Genomic DNA, 18,962 nt, shown 5'->3' with positions numbered 1-18,962 from the left:
AGTATGTATTTATGAAAACTTTGATTAAAATGTTTAAAATCTGCAAGTTATAAACATAACACCACAGACACTAATAAAGTATGACACATGAAATTTAATGTACCTCCTCAGATTAACCAGCACCTGCAATGACCTTTATATACAGGAAGTAGTCCAAATAGGTTTCCCCCTTTTCTTAAAGGGGCGACAGCCATTGTTGTAACACCACAGACATGAATTTGGGGTACACTACTTTTTTCTTAAATATTACAAGATATATACATTTTAAAACAATTTAACATGTTAAATAAAATCTGTATTCACAATATAACCACTTCATTTGTGTAAAAAATGTTACATTGCAAATACAATCCATGATACCGCTCTGGCATATTTTGTTACAAATGCAATCTCTCAGAACTCAATAAAATATGTATTTTAAAACAAAAAAATTTAATTGTTAATAATGCACGAATTGTGTTTATCCTACAGAATACAAAAACTTTATAATTTATTGGTATTTAAAGTTTATTTCAACAGTTGTAAAGTAGAGGGACACCACTTGCCAGCAAAAAATAAAGAATGACCCCATATGTTGAAATACATAGAAGTGTATAGACACAAATTCTAAGTACAGGAATGTTAGTTAAAGCTCAACTGGTAAACCATTGTGTTAGCAATACAAAGGTCATGGGGTCGATCCCAGGGAACACACATGCTGATAAAATGTTTAGCTTAAATCCACTGTAAGTGCTTTTGAAAAATAAGTGGCTTTGGATGAAAGTATCTGCCAAATTACGCCAATCTCACTCCTGGCCGGCAGTCGGCGCTGTTTCTCCTCGTGACTCTCCAGACAGCTCAAAGTTCTTTAGTAAGTAACGAACAACACATTAATGAAGTTCTTTATTGTAAGATAAATGTTAGATGACTCAGTTCAATTTGTGATATAATGTGAAAAAGCTGCAACTCCTGATACGGTAGGTTTCCTACTCGTTTTGCAATTTGATTTTTATTACATTTAGCCCATTTTACTGAGCCAATAATTAATGTTTTTTTGTAAGTGTACGATCATTGTTAACTCGTTTTTTAAGCATTTGTTATTTACACTATTAGGTGTTTCAACCAAGTGGTTAAGATGTTTATTATTGGATCAAATTGAATTTCGAACATTTAAATGACACTATCAGATAACAACGTATCTGTTTTGAACACAAGCGAACTTTCTCACGTCCCTTTTAAACAATTAGGCTAACATCACACCCACAACATGAAAAATACCGTAAGTCGGGACTGTCGGGTAAAAGTATTGGTACACTTTTTTGCAAAGTTTCTAGATGATTGTGCAGAGTAATCTGATGCATTTTAAATTTATTTGGCCAAAAAATGAATTTTAAAGAGGACATTTCACAAGACTTTTTTTTAAAGATGTACAATAAACCTTTGGCGTGAAGTTTTAGTTTAAAATACCATACAGATAATTAATTATAACATGTTAAAATTGCCACTTTGTAGAAGTGAGCAAAAAATGTGTGTTTTTTACCGTTTCATCGGACGCACGTGTGGTGACGCGATTACGCGTCGGGTCCGAACTTTACTTCCGGTTTCTGTTTGTTTAATGGTCTGACTAACTTAGTTGCTGAAACTGAACTCTTTAGCAAATACCTCGTCGAGAATAACAAATGTTTTAGTTTCCTATGTAATCTATTTGTTGTTTATTTTGCTTGTTATATAAATAAACTGCTTTAAAAGGACTTTGTTATTATTTATTCTTAGCAGAGTTTACCGGAAGTTAGGTGTTGACGACGAAAGCCGCTCGTTTATGTTAAGGTGACCAGACGTCCCCGTTTTCCGGGGACAGTCCCGTTTTTTGGTGTTCTGTCCCCGACTGAAGCCGTCCCCGGAAATGTCCCCGTTTTACAGCATTTCCAAAACAACCAGCAAATACACTGAAAAACCCGATCAACATAGCGTTTGTAGGACCAGACCGGAGCAATCAATCATGTAATGATTATTTTCATCAGCAGAGGGGGCCGCGAGCTACTTATTACTTGCGCACGTCACTGATTTAGCGATGAAGAAATTACAACGAGACACATGAGAAAGCATCATTATCATCAATCAAGTTATCATAAAATATGAAAACAGGTAAAGTTATGGGGGCTTAAGGTACTAACTACTCATGTTAAATTAAATTAATAAACCAACGAAGTGAACTGATTAGAGTATGCTATTGAGCATTTGTTTTGTGTAGGCTAAATAGGTTTACATTTTGCATGATTCCTTCTGTTCTTCACGTTTACAATGTTATGAAATCAGCTAAAGTAGTACCTTAGAAGTCATTTTTGATGAGGTATGTCTCTTGTGTAAAAAACGGGAGAAAATAGATTTTTAGGCTACAGAAGTTGTCCAATTAATTGAATTAGAAACACTGTAAAAAATGACTTTCTTATTATTTTCAGTACAAATACAAAAAAATTCTTAAGTCAAGATGCATTTTCTTGATGGGCAAAATGACCTACGAATATAAGTCTAATTTTCAGACCAAAATATCAAATTTGTGCTTAAAACAAGCAAAAAAAAATCTAACACTACTTAATTCAAGAATTTTTTTTTTGCATGTTTTCACAAATTCACTTAAATCTATTTTTCTGTCTCAAAGCTAGATTTTTCTCAAAGCTAGAAAATGCATCTTGTTTAAAGATTTTTTTTATATTTGTACTGAAAATAAGACAAAAATACTATTAAGTAAGAAGAAAGTCATTTTTGCAGTGAACCCACAACAATAAAAAAAGAAAACTTTTTGTCCCCATTTTTTAATTCATAGATAACAACAAATGAGATTTTAATGATATTTTCACCATTTAACTAGGAAATGTCCCCGGTTTTCATTTAAAAAATCTGGTCACCTTAGTTTATGTTGTTACTGCTAAAACCGTCAATATGCAAATAAGCTGATGAAATGCAAACACTGATTGCCATGATGGTGGTTTGTTAAAATTGAAACTTAATTGTGCTGTCAATTCTTTCTCTCTCTCTCTCTCTGTCTCTCTCTCTCTCTCTCTCTCTCTCTGTCTGCACTAAATGGCAGGGCCATGTTTGGACATCACAAGGGGAGCCAAATATCAATTACCTATTTTTTCACCAAAACTAAGTTACTGGGTTGTTCTTTTTCACATTTTCTAGGTTGATAGAAACACTGGGGACCCAATTATAGCACTTAAACATGGAAAAAGTCAGATTTCCATGATATGTCTCCTTTAACAAAACCCAATTCTCACTGTTTTTGGCCCTGGCACAAAATGATCAGATACATCATTTCGGCAACATATGTGAAAGAGAAGGTGGACAGAAGGGATTCCAATTATTGTGTTCTTGTTAGCAATGAAAGATGTGCAACCATCATCAGTTGGCATCAAAATAGTCTCACATGCAAGGAAATTGCTACAAAAAATATTGCACCTGAAAAAACCATTTTCCGGACCAGATCATTAAAAACTTAAAGGCAAGAGGTTCGACTGTAGTGAAGAACGCTTCAGGACTTCCCAGAGTATCCAGCAAGCACCAGGACATCTCCTCCTGACACAATCGTGGCATCATCAGTGCAGAGATTGTTAAGTATGGCAGCAGGTGGGTGTGAGTGAATCTGCCTGCACATTGAGGCGAAGACTTTTGGACAACGACCTGGTGTCAAGAAGGACAGTGAAGAAGCCACTTCTCTGGAAGTACAAGGATTGGAGAGCAGAAGACTGGTGCAAAGTTATAATGCTCCCTCCTGACTATTTGGGACCTCTGGAAAATCAATTGTCTGGAGAAGAAAAGGTGAGCACTACAATAAGTCCTTTGTCGTGCCAATCCTGAGTCCATCAATGTGTGGGAGTGGGCTGTCTCATAATTCTGCCCAAAAACATGATCTGAATATCCATTTTCCAGCATGATGAAGCACCATATTGCAAGAGTGATAAGGAAGTGGCTTAAAGATCATTACTGCACATTGAAATTTTGGATCCATGGCCAGGCAACCCTTTATATTAGATTTTTAAAAGGACATTTTTACTTAAGCATGTTTTTCAAAATAGTACCTGTCTATTATATTATATACTGGTAAATAAAGTGCAGACCAAAGGTACAATCTTTTATTTTCTCTCATCTGCTGTAGATATGGGCACCCTTCAGAGGTTCAGAAGTGTTCCTCTGAAGTTCACATTTAGATGGTCAATAAGTCCACAGTACAGCACTATCATCACTGCAGTGAACAGAGAGAGATCAGATGGAGCTCAGGTTCAACATTGCTGTATGCAAAGCAGAGGATTTGGAGACATCCCACCCAATCCGCTACGTTTACCCTTCTCCAGGGTCACCCAGGATGATCTTTCCTTCTTTACAAAGCTGCTGCCTGGAAGAACCATAACTGATCCAGACTTGCTGAAGTCCTACAACATAGACTGGCTGAAGTCAGTGCAAGGTAAATGAAATCTGATTCTTTAAAGGTGCAATGTGTAACTTTAGAAGGATCTCTTGACAGAAATGCAGTGTAATATACATAACTATATTAAAGGGACACCTCACTTTTTCTGAAAAAATGCTCATTCTCCAGCTCCCCTGGAGTTAAACATACCTTTTTGCAATCCATTCAGCTGATCTCCAAGTCTGGCGCTAGCTAGGATGGCCATTCGTGCCAGTTCCGCCGGACACGTCCCGAACATGTTTTCGGGTTCGTTCTCCGGAAGTCGCGTTGCTCGACCGCATACGTCATCGAGGTTCTCACATGTCAGTTAAAATACATTAGAAAATTAAAATTTATTTCTTTTAAGACATACAATCATTGTAGTTTCATTCTTACCTTGAAATGTAACGGTTGCTTTTCTGAAATTAAACCCGAAATATTTAACCTTGATGGCGTATGCCGTCTACCAACGCGACTTCCGGAGAACGAACCCGAAAACATGTTCGGGACGTGTCCGGCGGAACTGGCACGAATGGCCACCCTAGCACTAGCACTTTAAGCATAGCTTAGCACAATCCATTGAATCTGATTAGACCATTAGCATCGCGCCTAAAAATAACCAAAGAGTTTTAATATTTTTCCCATTTAAAACCTGACTCTTCTGTAGTTACATCGTGTACTAAGGCTGACGGAAAATTAAAAGTTGCGATTTTTATCTAGTGAGATATGGCTAGGAACTATACTATACAATGGCAGGGGACTATTTTCGGGCACTGCGTAATATTACTGCATGCTACAGCCATGTTACAGCAGCAAAGTCCTTGATTATTACGCCAGAATTAGAGTATAGTTCATAGCCATATCTGCCTAGAAAATCACAACTTTTAATTTTCCGCCGGTCTTAGTACACAATGTAACTATAGAAAAGTCAAGTTTTAAATAGGAAAAATATTGAAACTCTTTGGATATTTTTTAGCGCGATGCTAATGGTCTAATCAGATTCAATGAATTGTGCTAAGCTATGCTAAAAGTACTAGCGCCAAACCCGGAGATCAGCTGAATGGATTCCAAAATGTTAAGAATCACATGTTTAGCTCTAGGGGAGCTGGAAAATGAGCGTGTTTGCAAAAAAAGTGAAATGTCCCTTTAATGCACAAAAGTTTTTGCATTCGCTAGAGGTGGTTTTTGACTTGTGCGAAAAAGAGTAGACCTAAATGCGAAAAATGGGAGATGGAAACACATTTGGTGAATAAATGTTGACATAGCGAACATTAAACCTATGAGACTGACCATCTAGCTGTTATATCAATACCACTGTCATTCTTTCGAACACCTGATGGAGATTCGCATTTGTTTGATTTTTCTTTTTTTTGCGAATTTTGAAACCCAGCTACTGTGGGATAAAAGAATCAGACATTCTGCTTATAGGCGGGGTTTTGCATTTGTGCTTGGGGGCATCTATTGGCAAACAAGGGTACTGCAATACTTTGAGAAAGCGAGAGAGTGTGGCTTTGTGGTTTTTAAATATAATTTAAATGAATTAAAACTATTTAACCTTAAGTTACTCTACATGATGGAATGATTTATAATGTTTTTTTTTCTTTTGAAAGTATGTTTTTTAAGTGATTTTAAAGGATTTTGTTATGGCAGGTCACAGTGAAGTCCTTCTGAGACCCAAAACAACAGAAGAAGTTTCTCAGATTATCAAGTCAGTGTTCCAACATCACATTGAATTTACACTACAGCTGTATTCGGTACAAAAACAGAGCTCATCTAAACTCATCTGTTGTTTTTCACAGGTACTGTGATGAGCATAATCTGGCGGTGTGTCCACAGGGAGGAAACACGGGTATGGTGGGAGGAAGTGTCCCTGTGTTTGATGAGATCATCCTCTCTACTTCACTAATGAACCAAGTCATCACTTTTGATAGCATCTCGGGTGTGTAAATATAAAGGGTTGGATCGTATCATTCGATTTTATATATATATGTCATTAGCACGATTTATAGAAAAGCTAATCATAAATCATATATCATGTTTTGGTTTAGGTATCCTCACTTGTCAGGCTGGATGTGTGCTGGAGAATCTGTCTCAGTATCTAGATGAGAAAGATTTCATCATGCCTTTGGATCTCGGGGCAAAGGGAAGTTGTCATATTGGAGGGAATGTGGCCACTAATGCAGGCGGTCTCAGACTGCTGCGCTATGGGTCACTTAGAGGAACCGTTTTGGGCCTGGAAGTGGTGAGTGCTACCTGTGCACCTACAAAAGAGGCTTTTTACTTTGAGTGCTTGAAGATGACAGTGGCGTCTCAATAAAGAAGACGTATAAAAAGCGATTCTGTGCTGTTTATTTGTTTTTGTAAGAATTGTCTTAAATATTTTGATTTAGCAATATCTGGAAAAATATAAATTTATGATTGTGGAAATCTGTAATCCAATGAATTGTTGGACCTCTTGTATGTGCAGGTTCTGGCAGATGGTCGGGTGTTGAACTGCCTGGCCACCCTTCGTAAGGATAACACTGGCTATGACCTCAAGCAGATTTTCATTGGCTCAGAAGGGACATTAGGAGTCATCACGGCCGTTTCCATCCTGTGCCCACGCAAACCTAAAGCCATCAATGTAGCATTTTTAGGTGAAGTGACACCTAAAATCTGTCAAACAAATTTTAAACTTGCTGCCCTGATGATATTATTTTTCAAGGACATGGTGCAGCTTCTTTAAATAAATTGTATTGTGTCATCCAGGCTGCAACAGCTTTCAACACCTGCTGGAAACATTTCAGTGCTGTAAAGTGATGCTGGGGGAGATCCTGTCTGCTTTTGAGTTTTTAGACGCCTCCTGTATGAAACTTTTGGAGAAGCACCTGAAACTCAGCAACCCCATTGGAGGTACAAGCACTGACACAGTGGTTATAGTCTAAAACTTTGGCCCATTTTTATTTATTTAATACACAGACTTCGGTTTGCACGTCTGGTTGGATTCTAGCTGTATTTAATCTCTTATCCCGTTGCTTACTTGGTAGCGAAATGCATTCGGTATATGGCAAAGGTCATGGGTTTGATACCAGTAAACACACATATTGATAAAATGTATACTGTGAAGTAAATCGAATCTAATTGCAACTATTAAGAAAGAATGTTATTTGGCTGTGACGTCCAATAACCAAAGATGAGGGTCTGCTTAAACTTTAAACACAAGTTAGGATGTCATTTACAGAATGTGAGTTTTACATTGTCATCGAGACCGCTGGATCCAATGCAACCCATGATGACGAAAAACTACATAACTTCCTGGAGGAGGTCATGATGTCATCGCTAGTGACCGATGGGACAGTTGCAACGGAGGCAGCAAAAATCAAGGCACTTGTTTTAATGCAGAATTGCTCATTGGTTTATGTATAATGTGTTAAATCTATGCTAGTATTTGCTATATGATCTGATGTCATACAGGCATTGTGGTCATTGAGACTCAGAGTCTCAGAGGCTCTGACGCATGACGGTTACACTTACAAGTACGACATCTCTCTTCCTGTGGAGAAGATCTATGATTTAGTGAAGGACATGAGGGGGCATCTTGGAGATATGGCCAAGAATGTTGTTGGTTATGGGCATGTTGGTATGGCTACCTTACCTCTTCTTCTTTTGATACAAACATGTGCATGTGTATTGTTCTGACACTTAACAAATCCTTTTCCTAAAATTAATTTCAGGAGATGGAAACCTTCATCTGGATATCACCTCCACCGGCAAGGATCCTGCTCTCCAGGCTGCCATTGAGCCATACGTGTACGAGTGGACATCAAAATGGAAAGGCAGTATCAGTGCAGAACATGGTCTGCGTCTGAGGTAGAGATACTACAATTACTAGTGTCAACCCTCAGAAGCAGTTGCTGTTATGGGCGACATTAAAGCCATGCTGGAGCCTAAAGGCATTTTTAAGCCTTACTAAACTGTTCCAGACCACTAAGAACCTCAGCACATGCCTAAGTCCTTCTACCTGTAAAAATTGTGGTGTTTGTGTTAATAAATTGTGTGATTTTTGCATTAGTTGTTAAAATAGTTCACATTTAGGATACAAAATCATATGGATTTGAAACAACATGATGGTGAGTAAATTATTACATTTTCTTATTGGGTGAACTACTTCAATGATGTTGATGATTGAGTCACATTAGCAAGTGAATAAAACTCTCTCAAAAAGGAAACTAGAAAAAAGTACCACTGAATTGTTCAAGTAAAAATCCCAGCATTAAATTATTTATTGTTTTCATAAAGTAAATACAATTAATTATGTCCTTACCTACGAAAAGTTGGTAAATCTATTTAGACAATAAAGATGATTTAGTGTCTGACGCCTTTCATAAGTGATAATAGAAGATGTAAGATAAAAAAATAATATTAAAAAATTTACAAAAAAAAACATGTTATAGCCATTATGAAATTATTAGCTTACCATTATGTTGAAATACATAGAAGTGTAAAGACACAAATATAAATACAGGAATGTAAGTTAAAGCTCAGTTGGTAAACCATTGTGTTAGCAATGCAAAGATCATGGGGTCGATCTCAGGGAACACACATACTGATAAAATGTTTAGGATGAAAGTGTCTGCCAAATACATAATTGTAATTTATTTGAAAACCATACGGCGCCCATTTTACTCCTGGCCGGCAGTTGGCGCTGTTTCTCCTCGTGACTCTCCAGCAGACAGCTCATAGTTCATGAGGAAGTAATGCAAAACATTAATGCAGTTCTTTATTGTAGGATAAATGTTAGATGACTCCGTTCAGTTTTTGATATAATGTGAAAAAGCCGCAACTCCTATCGCGTCTGATACAGTAGGTTTTCTACCCGTTTTGCAATATGATTTTTATAACATTTAGCGCATTTTACTGGGACTCTGTTAATTGATGTTTGTTAAAGTTTACGAGCATTGTCAATTCTTAATCATTTTGTTTAGTTTTTAATGTTTTACACCATTAGTAGGTGTTTCTAATCAATTGGTTAAGGTGTTTATTAATGGATCAATGAATTGAACTTCCGTCTTTCAAATGACACTTTCTATAGCAAGAAGCACAACATATCTGTTTTGAACACAAGCAAACTTTATCACGTGGCCCTTTTAAACATTAGGCTAACATCCCACACGGAAAATACCTTAAGTCATGGGCAAAAGTATTGACAGTGACATACATTTCTAGATGATTGTGCACAGTGATCAGAGAAATGTCACAAAATCACAGCCATCTTTTAACCATCAGGTGCTGCAAGCAAATCACTCCGCCCAAGTAGCAGTGCTTTGAATTCTGAGAATAAAGTTCCCAGTATGTATACGGTTAAAAGATGGCTGTGTCTCTCATGACCTTGTTATTTAATTTATTTAATAAATTATTTAATAAATAAAGTGCAGACCACAAGTACAATCCTTTTACCTTCTCATCTGCTGTAGATATGGGCACCCTTCAAAGGTTCAGAAGTGTTCTTCTGAAGTCCACATTCAGATGGGCAATATGTCCACAGTACAGCCCTATCATCACTGCAATGAACCGAGAGACTCAGATTCAACATCACTGTATGCAAAGCAGAGGATTGGGAGACATCCCAGCCAATCCGGGTTCTGCCCCGCCACGTTTACCCTTCTCCAGGGTCACCCAGGATGATCTTTCCTTCTTTATAAAGCTGCTGCCTGGAAGAACCATAACTGATCCAGACTTGCTAAAGTCCTACAACATAGACTGGCTGAAGTCAGTGCAAGGTAAATGAAATCTGAATTTTTAAAGGTGCAATGTGTAACTTTAGTAGGATCTCTTGACAGAAATGCCTTATAAAATACATAACTATATTAAAGGGGCACTCCACTTTTTTTTTTGAAAATATGCTCATTTTCCAGCTCCCCTACAGTTAAACTTTTGATTTTTACCATTTTGGAATCCATTCAGCTGATCTCTGGGTCTGGCGTTACCACTTTTAGCATAGCTTAGCACAATCCACTGAATCTGATTAGGCCACTAGCATCGCGCTCAAAAACCAAAGAGTTTTGATATTTTTTCTATTTAAAACTTTACTCTTATGTAGTTACATTGTGTACTAATACCGACAGAAAATTAAAAGTTGCAATTTTCTAGGCAGATATGGCTAGGAACTATACTCTCATTCTGGCGTAATAATCAAGGATTCGTAACATTGCTGCAGGCGGTGCAATGATATTACGTAGTGCCCGAAAATAGTCCCCTGCTATTTGATTGTGGCTGTGAATAGTCTAGGGATCGATCGATATGGATTTTTTAGTGCCGATACCGATTTTTGTTCCATCAGCCTTAGCCGATGACCGATACAGGCTGCCGATTTTCTTGAGCCGATATTTGGAGCCGATATTGCTTTTGATCACTTAATTTACATCATAAAAATGACACGATGATGCCAAATGTTACAAGTCTTAATTTAAAAAAGTAAAATTTATTAAACTTAAAAAAATATATTTTACAAATAGTAAAAACAGGCGAGAGTATGAGCTGCACTCTCCACAATGATGAGGAACTACCAGCAAATGATATTGATTTCTAGCACTTTACTACTACAAATGAAGAGTTTGGTTCCAAAACGCAATAAACGCCATTTTTGAAAAAAATGAGTTACTGCCAAAATCAGTATTATATCAGGTCAGTAGTTAAAAGTAAATTCTTAATTTTACGCAAAATCCAATATCCGCCGTGTTATTCTGTCATCTTTTCTCCCTTTTTTCCCAAAATGCGACAAACGCCACTGCTCCTTTTTTACAGAACGCAATAAATCCATTTCTGATATTACAGCCCACCGTTCACGCAATGTAAACAAACAATGGCGGACGCGCTGAGTACACAGAGTCCTGGTTTTCCTCATCTACTTTGTACTACGTGATCAACAAACAAAACAAAATAATACTTTAATTGCATTGATAAACCTGTGATGGTTTTCTGTGATGGGAAAGAAACGTAAGCCATCAACATCTTATAATTTCCCTGAAAGGCACTCGGGAGACGGGTGCTTGTTCTCCCGACAGCAAGCTTCTCATGCTAACACATTGACCCCAGAGGATCTTATGAAAAACTTTCCATAATTTTACTCAAAGTCAACGAAAATCGAGCAGGACCAAAAACATTTTACAGCTGATCGCGGTGAAAGACGTTAAGCGAAGACGTCAAGTAACCGCAATGACAGGGTTCTTAATATGACAAAGTAAGTGTTTTGATTAATAACATTAATGTTTATATTTTTAATTAGTGTGTACAACTAGTCAACTAAATGAATATAACATGGCAAAGATGAATGCACATTTATATAGGCTATTGATTCAATAGATTTATAGCATTTTGAATAAAAACTTGTCATGGATTTATTGCATTTTGTGGAAAAAATAATCCGTTTTTATAATAAATCTTTGAAAATCAACTTATGGATTTGAATTTTTTATGTTTTTATAACCTAAAGATGCTGTGTGAAAGTTTGTAACAGAAAATAGTTGTTTTCATCTTGTCACTTTCTTGGTATAGAAAACACGTTTTTACCAAAATTTGTCAAAATGGATTTATTGCGTTTTGGAACCAAACTCTTCAAATATATATAGAGATGAGAAATAAAAACCCGCTTTGTGCAGCTATGATCAGCTGTTAGGCCGAGCTTTCGATGTTGTCATGGAAAGGTTGGTTGTTTTTAGTCACATGACCTGCAATCGCTTGCGGCTTCCAGCACTCTGTCTGTAAATAATGCCGGAACATAAAACTCACAAAAATCGGCCCGATATATCTGCCGGCGAAAATATCGGAATAGTCACTAGAATAGTCATTGGGATGCTTTTGGGCTAGTTTTGAATGTCCATTGGGATGGTTTTGATACGCTAATCTGGCAACCCTGGCTGTGCGCTTCGGTTCAGATTATATAGAATGTACATGTAAACCAACATTTTAATCAGATTGCAATGTTTATGGTGCATGTAAACTGTATTGTAGTAACCTTCAATGGGATTAAAATCAGTCGGTTTGACAATTTTGTGCATGTAAACATAGCCAATATGTGTTCGGTGCATCATGGGAACCTATTTGCATCGCGTGTCATGTTAAAATACGTGCTTGGTGCATACATGTCGAAAGGGTTCATGATAAAAGAGACGCTTTTGCAAAACACTTACTTAACACTAAACTCTGATTACACATGAGATTAAGTGAGAATCTAGCAAACGCGAGCGTCTCTTTTATTATAAACCCTTACGAAGCGTCTGTAGCAGGTACGTATTCTGACATGACACACAATGCACATTTTTTTTTTTATTAATTCTGAAGGATTTTGTTATGGCAGGTCATAGTGAAGTTCTCTTGAGACCCAAAACTACAGAAGAAGTTTCTCAGATTATCAGGTCAATGTTCCAACATCACATTGAATTTACACTACAGCTGTATTCTGTAAAAAAACAGAGCTTTATAAACCCATCTGTTGTTTTTCACAGGTACTGTAATGAGCATAATCTGGCAGTGTGTCCACAGGGAGGAAACACAGGTCTGGTGGGAGGAAGTGTCCCTGTATTTGATGAGATCATCCTCTCTACTTCACTAATGAACCAAGTCATCACTTTTGATAGCATCTCGGGTATGTAAAAATATACAGGTTTGGATCGTATCATTAGATTATATATATAGCATCTGTCATTAGCACGATCTTATAGCATAAAACAATCATAAATCATGTGTTTGTTTAGGTATCCTCACTTGTCAGGCTGGATGTGTGCTGGAGAACCTGTCTCAGTATCTGGAGGAGAAAGATTTCATCATGCCTTTGGATCTCGGGGCAAAGGGAAGTTGTCATATTGGAGGGAATGTGGCCACTAATGCAGGCGGTCTCAGACTGCTGCGCTATGGGTCACTTAGAGGAACCGTTTTGGGCCTGGAAGTGGTGAGTGCTACCTGTGCAGAAGGTGTCACCTACAAAAGAGACTTTTTAGTTTGAGTGCTTGAAGATGAAAGTGGCGTCTAAATAAAGACTACGTATATGTTGTATAAAAGCGATTCTGTGCTGTTTATTTGTTTTTGTAAGAATTGTCTTAAATATTTTGATTTATCTGGAAAAAATCCATTTATGATTGTGGCAGTTTGTAACGATAGGAACGCAGTCTTTTTTTTGATCCAATGAATTGTTGGACCTCTTGTATGTGCAGGTTCTGGCAGATGGTCGGGTTTTGAACTGTCTGGCCACCCTTCGTAAGGATAACACTGGCTATGACCTCAAGCAGCTTTTCATTGGCTCAGAAGGGACATTAGGAGTCATCACTGCTGTTTCCATCCTGTGTCCACGCAAGCCTAAAGCCATCAATGTAGCATTTTTAGGTGAAGTGACACACTTAAACTTGCTGCCGTGGTGTTTTTAAGGACTGATGTTATTTTTCAAGGACAAAGTACAGCTACTTTAAATAAATTGCATTGTGTCATGCAGGCTGCTCCAGCTTTCAACACCTCCTGGAAACATTTCAGTGCTGTAAAGGGATGTTGGGAGAGATCCTGTCTGCATTTGAGTTTTTAGACGCCTCCTGTATGAAACTTTTGGAGAAGCACCTGAAACTGAGCAACCCCATTAGAGGTACAAGCACTGACACAGTGGTGGTTATATAGTCTAAAACTTTGGCTCATTTTATTTATTTATCACACAAACTTCGGTTTGCACGTCTGCCTCGGATTCTAGCTGTATTTCTTTGGCAAATTTAATCTTTTATCCCTTTGCTTGCTTGGTTGTGAAATGCATTGGCAAAAGTCATGGGTTTGATCTGAGTAAACACACATGCTTATTAAGTGTATACTGAAGTACATTCATGTAAATCTTATCTAATTGCAACTATTAAGAAACAATGTTATTTGGATGTGATGTTGTCCAATAACCAAAGATGAGTCTCTATTTAAACTACAAGAGTTATAATGTCATTTACAGAATGTGATTTTTACATTGTCATCGAGACCGCTGGATCCAACGCAACCCATGATGAAGAAAAACTACATAACTTCCTGGAGGAGGTCATGGCGTCATCGCTGGTGACCGATGGGACAGTTGCAACGGAGGCAGCAAAAATCAAGGCACTTAATTTGATGCAGAATTGCACATTGGTTTATGTATAATGTGTTAAATGTGTACAAATATTTGCTATATGATCTGATGTCATACAGGCATTGTGGTCCCTGAGAGAAAGAGTCACAGAGGCTCTGACGCATGACGGTTACACTTACAAGTACGATATCTCTCTTCCTGTGGAGAAGATCTATGATTTAGTGAAGGACATGAGGGGGCATCTTGGAGACATGGCCAAGAATGTTGTTGGTTATGGGCATGTTGGTAGGGCTACCTTACCTCGTCTTTTTCTCTTACAAAATATACAGTGAGGAAAATAAATATTTGAACACCCTGCGATTTTTGCAAGTTCTCCCACTTAGAAATCATGGAGGGGTCCATGAAATCACAATGTATGATTTTTTAACTATTTATTTGTATGATACAGCTGCAAATAAGTATTTGAACACCTGTCTATCAGCTAGAATTCTGACCCTCAAAGACCTGTTTGGCTGTTTCTCAATTCCAAGAACGCAAAGAATGGACTTGCGTTCTCATGAAGACTGGTCTTGCCAGGCGACTCTATTTATTATCCTAAATTAGATGCACCAGTTTGAGGTCGTTAGCTGCATAAAGACACCTGTCCACCCCATACAATCAGTAAGAATCCAACTACTAACATGGCCAAGACCAAAGAGCTGTCCAAAGACACTAGAGACAAAATTGTACACCTCCACAAGGCTGGAAAGGGCTACGGGAAAATTGCCAAACAGCTTGGTGAAATAAGGTCCACTGTTGGAGCAATCATTAGAAAATGGAAGAAGCTAAACATGACTGTCAATCTCTCTCGGACTGGGGCTCCATGCAAGATCTCACCTCGTGGGCTGTCAATGATCCTAAGAAAGGTGAGAAGGAGCTGGTCAATGACCTGAAAAGAGCTGGGACCACCGTTTTCAAGGTTACTGTTGGTAATACACTAAGACGTCATGGTTTTAAAATCATGCATGGCACGGAAGGTTCCCCTGCTTAAACCTGCACATGTCCAGGCCCGTCTTAAGTTTGCCAATGACCATTTGGATGATCCAGAGGAGTCATGGGAGAAAGTCATGTGGTCAGATAAGACCAAAATATAACTTTTTGGTCATAATTCCACCAAACGTGTTTGGAGAAAGAAGAATGATGAGTACCATCGCAAGAACACCATCCCTACTGTGAAGCATGGGGGTGGTAGCATCATGCTTTGGGGTGTTTTTCTGCACATGGGACAGGGTGACTGCACTGTATTAAGGAGAAGATGACCGGGGCCATGTATTTTGAGATTTTGGGGAACAACCTTCTTCCCTCAGTTAGAGCATTGAAGATGGGTTGAGGCTGGGTTTTCCCACATGACAATGACCCGAAGCACACAGCCATGATAACCAAGGAGTGGCTCTGTAAGAAGCATATCAAGGTTCTGGCGTGGCCTAGCCAGTCTCCAGACCTAAACCCAATAGAGAATCTTTGGAGGGAGCTCAACTCTGTGTTTCTCAGCGACAGGCCAGAAACCTGACTGATCTAGAGAAGATCTGTGTGGAGGAGTAGGCCAAAATCCCTCCTGCAGTGTGTGCAAACCTGGTGAAAAACTACAAGAAACGTTTGACCTCTGTAATTGCAAACAAAGGTTACTGTACCAAATTAACATTGACTATTTCAGGTGTTCAAATACTTATTTGCAGCTGTAGCATACAAATAAATAGTTTAAAAAAATCATACATTGTGATTTCTGGATTTTTTTAGATTATGTCTCTCACAGTGGACATGCACCTACGATGACAATTTCAGACCCTTCCATGATTTCTAAGTGGGGAAACTTGCAAAATAGCAGGGTGTTCAAATACTTATTTTCCTCACTGTATATAAAATGTGAAATTTAATTTGCGGGATCTGACCCCATCATCAAATCCTTTTCCTCAAATTCATTTCAGGAGATGGAAACCTTCATCTGAACATCACCTCCCCCGGCAAGGATCCAGCTCTCCTGGCTGCCATTGAGCCATACGTGTACGAGTGGACGTCAAAATGGAAAGGCAGTATCAGTGCAGAACATGGACTGGGTCTGAAGAAGAGAAATTACATTTACTACAGTAAATCCTCAGAAGCAGTTGCTCTTATGGGCGACATTAAAGCCATGCTGGACCCTAAAGGCATTCTTAACCCTTACAAAACTCTTCCAGACCACTAAGAGAAAGTCCATCAACCTGTAAAAATCCTGGTGCATTAATTGTTTCCCAAGCCTGTTCAAACAGTGCACATTTAGGATGCAAATCATAGGAATTTCAAACATGAGGGTGAGTAAATGATTACATTTTCATTAATGGGTAAACTACTTCAATGCTGCTGATAATTGAGTCACATTAGCAAGAGATTAAAACTCGATATCTAGAAACAAAGAAATCAGCACTGAATTGTTTAAGTAAAAATTCCAGCATGAGATTATTTATTGTTTTCATAATGTAAATACATCTGATTAGGTCCTTGTTGTTAAATCAATAAAGATGATTTTAGTAAGTGCCATACAATATAGTTCTCATTTTTTATCCGCTTAAAAAAATCGCCACGTTTTATTTTGTGCCACCATACTTACTCTGTAACTCATGTAACATGTCTTTAAATAGGGAAAAATGAAAGTGTTTGGTGGCTTCTAAATTAATCCCCGTTTGGATCCTAAGGAATGAATGGGGCTAGGCTAAATGCTAACACATTCACGACGAGCTGTACAAAGATTAAGTGCACGCATTGAAAAAAGATATGTATGTATTCATTTGTCTAATTTGAGGTAAGAACATAATAAAATATAAAAAACAGTGCTGTTTTCCTATAAGAGTGGCTGATGCCTTTTATAAGTAAGAGATAATGTATAAGCAGATAATGTTTTTAAATGACCACCAGAGCAATGTTTGTGGTAACTGGTATAGCCTATGCAGAATTATACCACAAGCCTGTTGAATGCTTTATGCTGATTGGTTGATAAATGTTTCACGGGTATTGATTATTTTTTCTATTAAACACTCACCTAGCCTATCAAATGTCTTAAAATACTAGAGCTTCGTGTCGTGCCACATTACCACCTTCAGTGTGCATTATTTTCAATTAATTAAATGGCCCATCATCAATTGTTCCTTAGTAATTGACTTCTTTAAAAAATGCACACCTGTAGAGGCGGCAAAAACACGCTATTCGCGCATAGTTGGACGCTTGAACATTTTGAGTTTACTCGCTTCATTCGTGCGTGAAAGCCGCGCATGAAATTCTAATAATTCGAGACATTCACGCGGAAATTCGCATCATGGGAGGGGCTTTTGCGATTCCGCTGAGACTCCGATCGCTTCCTATAATCACGTCACTACTACAGCATGGTCCTGATTGGTTAACATGGCACGGAAATCCGCCAAAGTTCAGATTTTTCAACTCGCGCGTTTCTTACGGCAAAGCTTAATTCGCGCGTACCGTGCTGCACAATGCCTATTCGCGTTTTTGCATTGACTTAACATGTAAATCACTCGCGTCTGGTGTGAATGCCCAGTAACATGACAACCGGCTGCCTGTACATTATCTCGCTTATAACACAGCTATTTACATCATAAGTAAGGAAAGGGAACCTTATATATTGATTTGAAGTGAAGAGTTTGGTTCCAAATGCGAAAAATCCATTTCGACTTATTTAGGTAAAAATGTGTTTTCTATACAAAAAAGTGATAAGATGAAAACCACTATTTTCTGTTACAAACTTTACATAGCATCTTTAGGTTATAATAACATAAAAAAATCAAATCCATAATTTGATTTTCAAAGATTTATTATAAAAACTGATATTTTTCGCAAAATGCAATAAATCCATGACAATTTTTGGGACTAACAAGCCTGCAAATGTTGCGACCAACCAATCAGAATCAAGCATTCAAATGTGACCCAAGAAAACTGAGCATAGGTTTATTTTATCCCTTACAAATAAATTCATAATTCATTAAGGATTTGTCCATCCTGCTAAATGTAAAACCTCACTGTCCATTACTTTTCAGTTCTAAAATATTGCAGTTTGCAAACTGAATGGGTTTAAAGGGGTCATAGTGTGAAAATAAGACTTTTTTCATGTTTAAGTGCTATAATTGGGTCCCCAGTGCTTCTATCAAGCTAGAAACGTGAAAAATGTTGTTCAGATTTCGCCCATTTTGTGATGCAGGTAACAAGGCCAATTACAATAAAACCGCCCCTTAATCTAAACTATCCAATCACGGCACTGCCATTTAGTGCAGAGAGAAAGAGAGAGAAAAGATAATTGACAGCACAATTGAGTTTCAATTGCAACAAACCACAATCGTTGTGATCAGTGTTTGCATTTCATCAGTCATTTGCATTTTAAAAGACACACCCAAAATTGCACATTTTGCTCAGGCCTACAAAGTAGCAATTTTAACATGCTATAATAAATTATCT

At 37.8% G+C, this 18,962-nt stretch overlaps 1 protein-coding gene across 9 annotated transcripts; it reads left to right on the top strand.

The window, feature by feature from the left end:
- The first annotated feature begins 718 nt into the window (after positions 1-718).
- d2hgdh (D-2-hydroxyglutarate dehydrogenase) lies at positions 719-17,047 on the top strand. Of its 9 annotated transcripts, XM_055203197.2 has the most exons (11): positions 9,143-9,265; positions 9,689-9,751; positions 9,877-10,182; positions 12,759-12,816; positions 12,907-13,046; positions 13,156-13,349; positions 13,612-13,780; positions 13,887-14,030; positions 14,376-14,518; positions 14,609-14,774; positions 16,454-17,047. In XM_055203197.2, exons 3-11 carry the CDS (start codon positions 9,879-9,881, stop codon positions 16,708-16,710), a joined length of 1,575 nt encoding a protein of 524 aa, XP_055059172.2. In that variant the 5' UTR covers positions 9,143-9,265; positions 9,689-9,751; positions 9,877-9,878; the 3' UTR covers positions 16,711-17,047. The 9 variants fall into 9 exon arrangements, with proteins under 9 accessions (XP_073711315.1, XP_073711295.1, XP_073711305.1 ...); XM_073855214.1 differs by lacking the exons at positions 9,143-9,265; positions 9,689-9,751; positions 9,877-10,182; ... (6 more) ...; positions 14,609-14,774; positions 16,454-17,047 and adding exons at positions 719-850; positions 4,136-4,441; positions 6,074-6,131; ... (5 more) ...; positions 7,877-8,042; positions 8,137-8,470; XM_073855194.1 differs by lacking the exons at positions 9,143-9,265; positions 9,689-9,751; positions 9,877-10,182; positions 12,759-12,816 and adding exons at positions 741-850; positions 4,136-4,441; positions 6,074-6,131.
- The last annotated feature ends 1,915 nt before the right edge of the window (positions 17,048-18,962 follow it).

The sequence above is a fragment of the Misgurnus anguillicaudatus genome, chromosome 2 (assembly GCF_027580225.2).
Source record: "Misgurnus anguillicaudatus chromosome 2, ASM2758022v2, whole genome shotgun sequence".
Taxonomy (NCBI): Eukaryota; Metazoa; Chordata; class Actinopteri; order Cypriniformes; family Cobitidae; genus Misgurnus; species Misgurnus anguillicaudatus.
The sequence above is the reverse complement of the archived record's forward strand: the minus strand, read 5'-3'. Positions and strand labels throughout refer to the sequence as shown.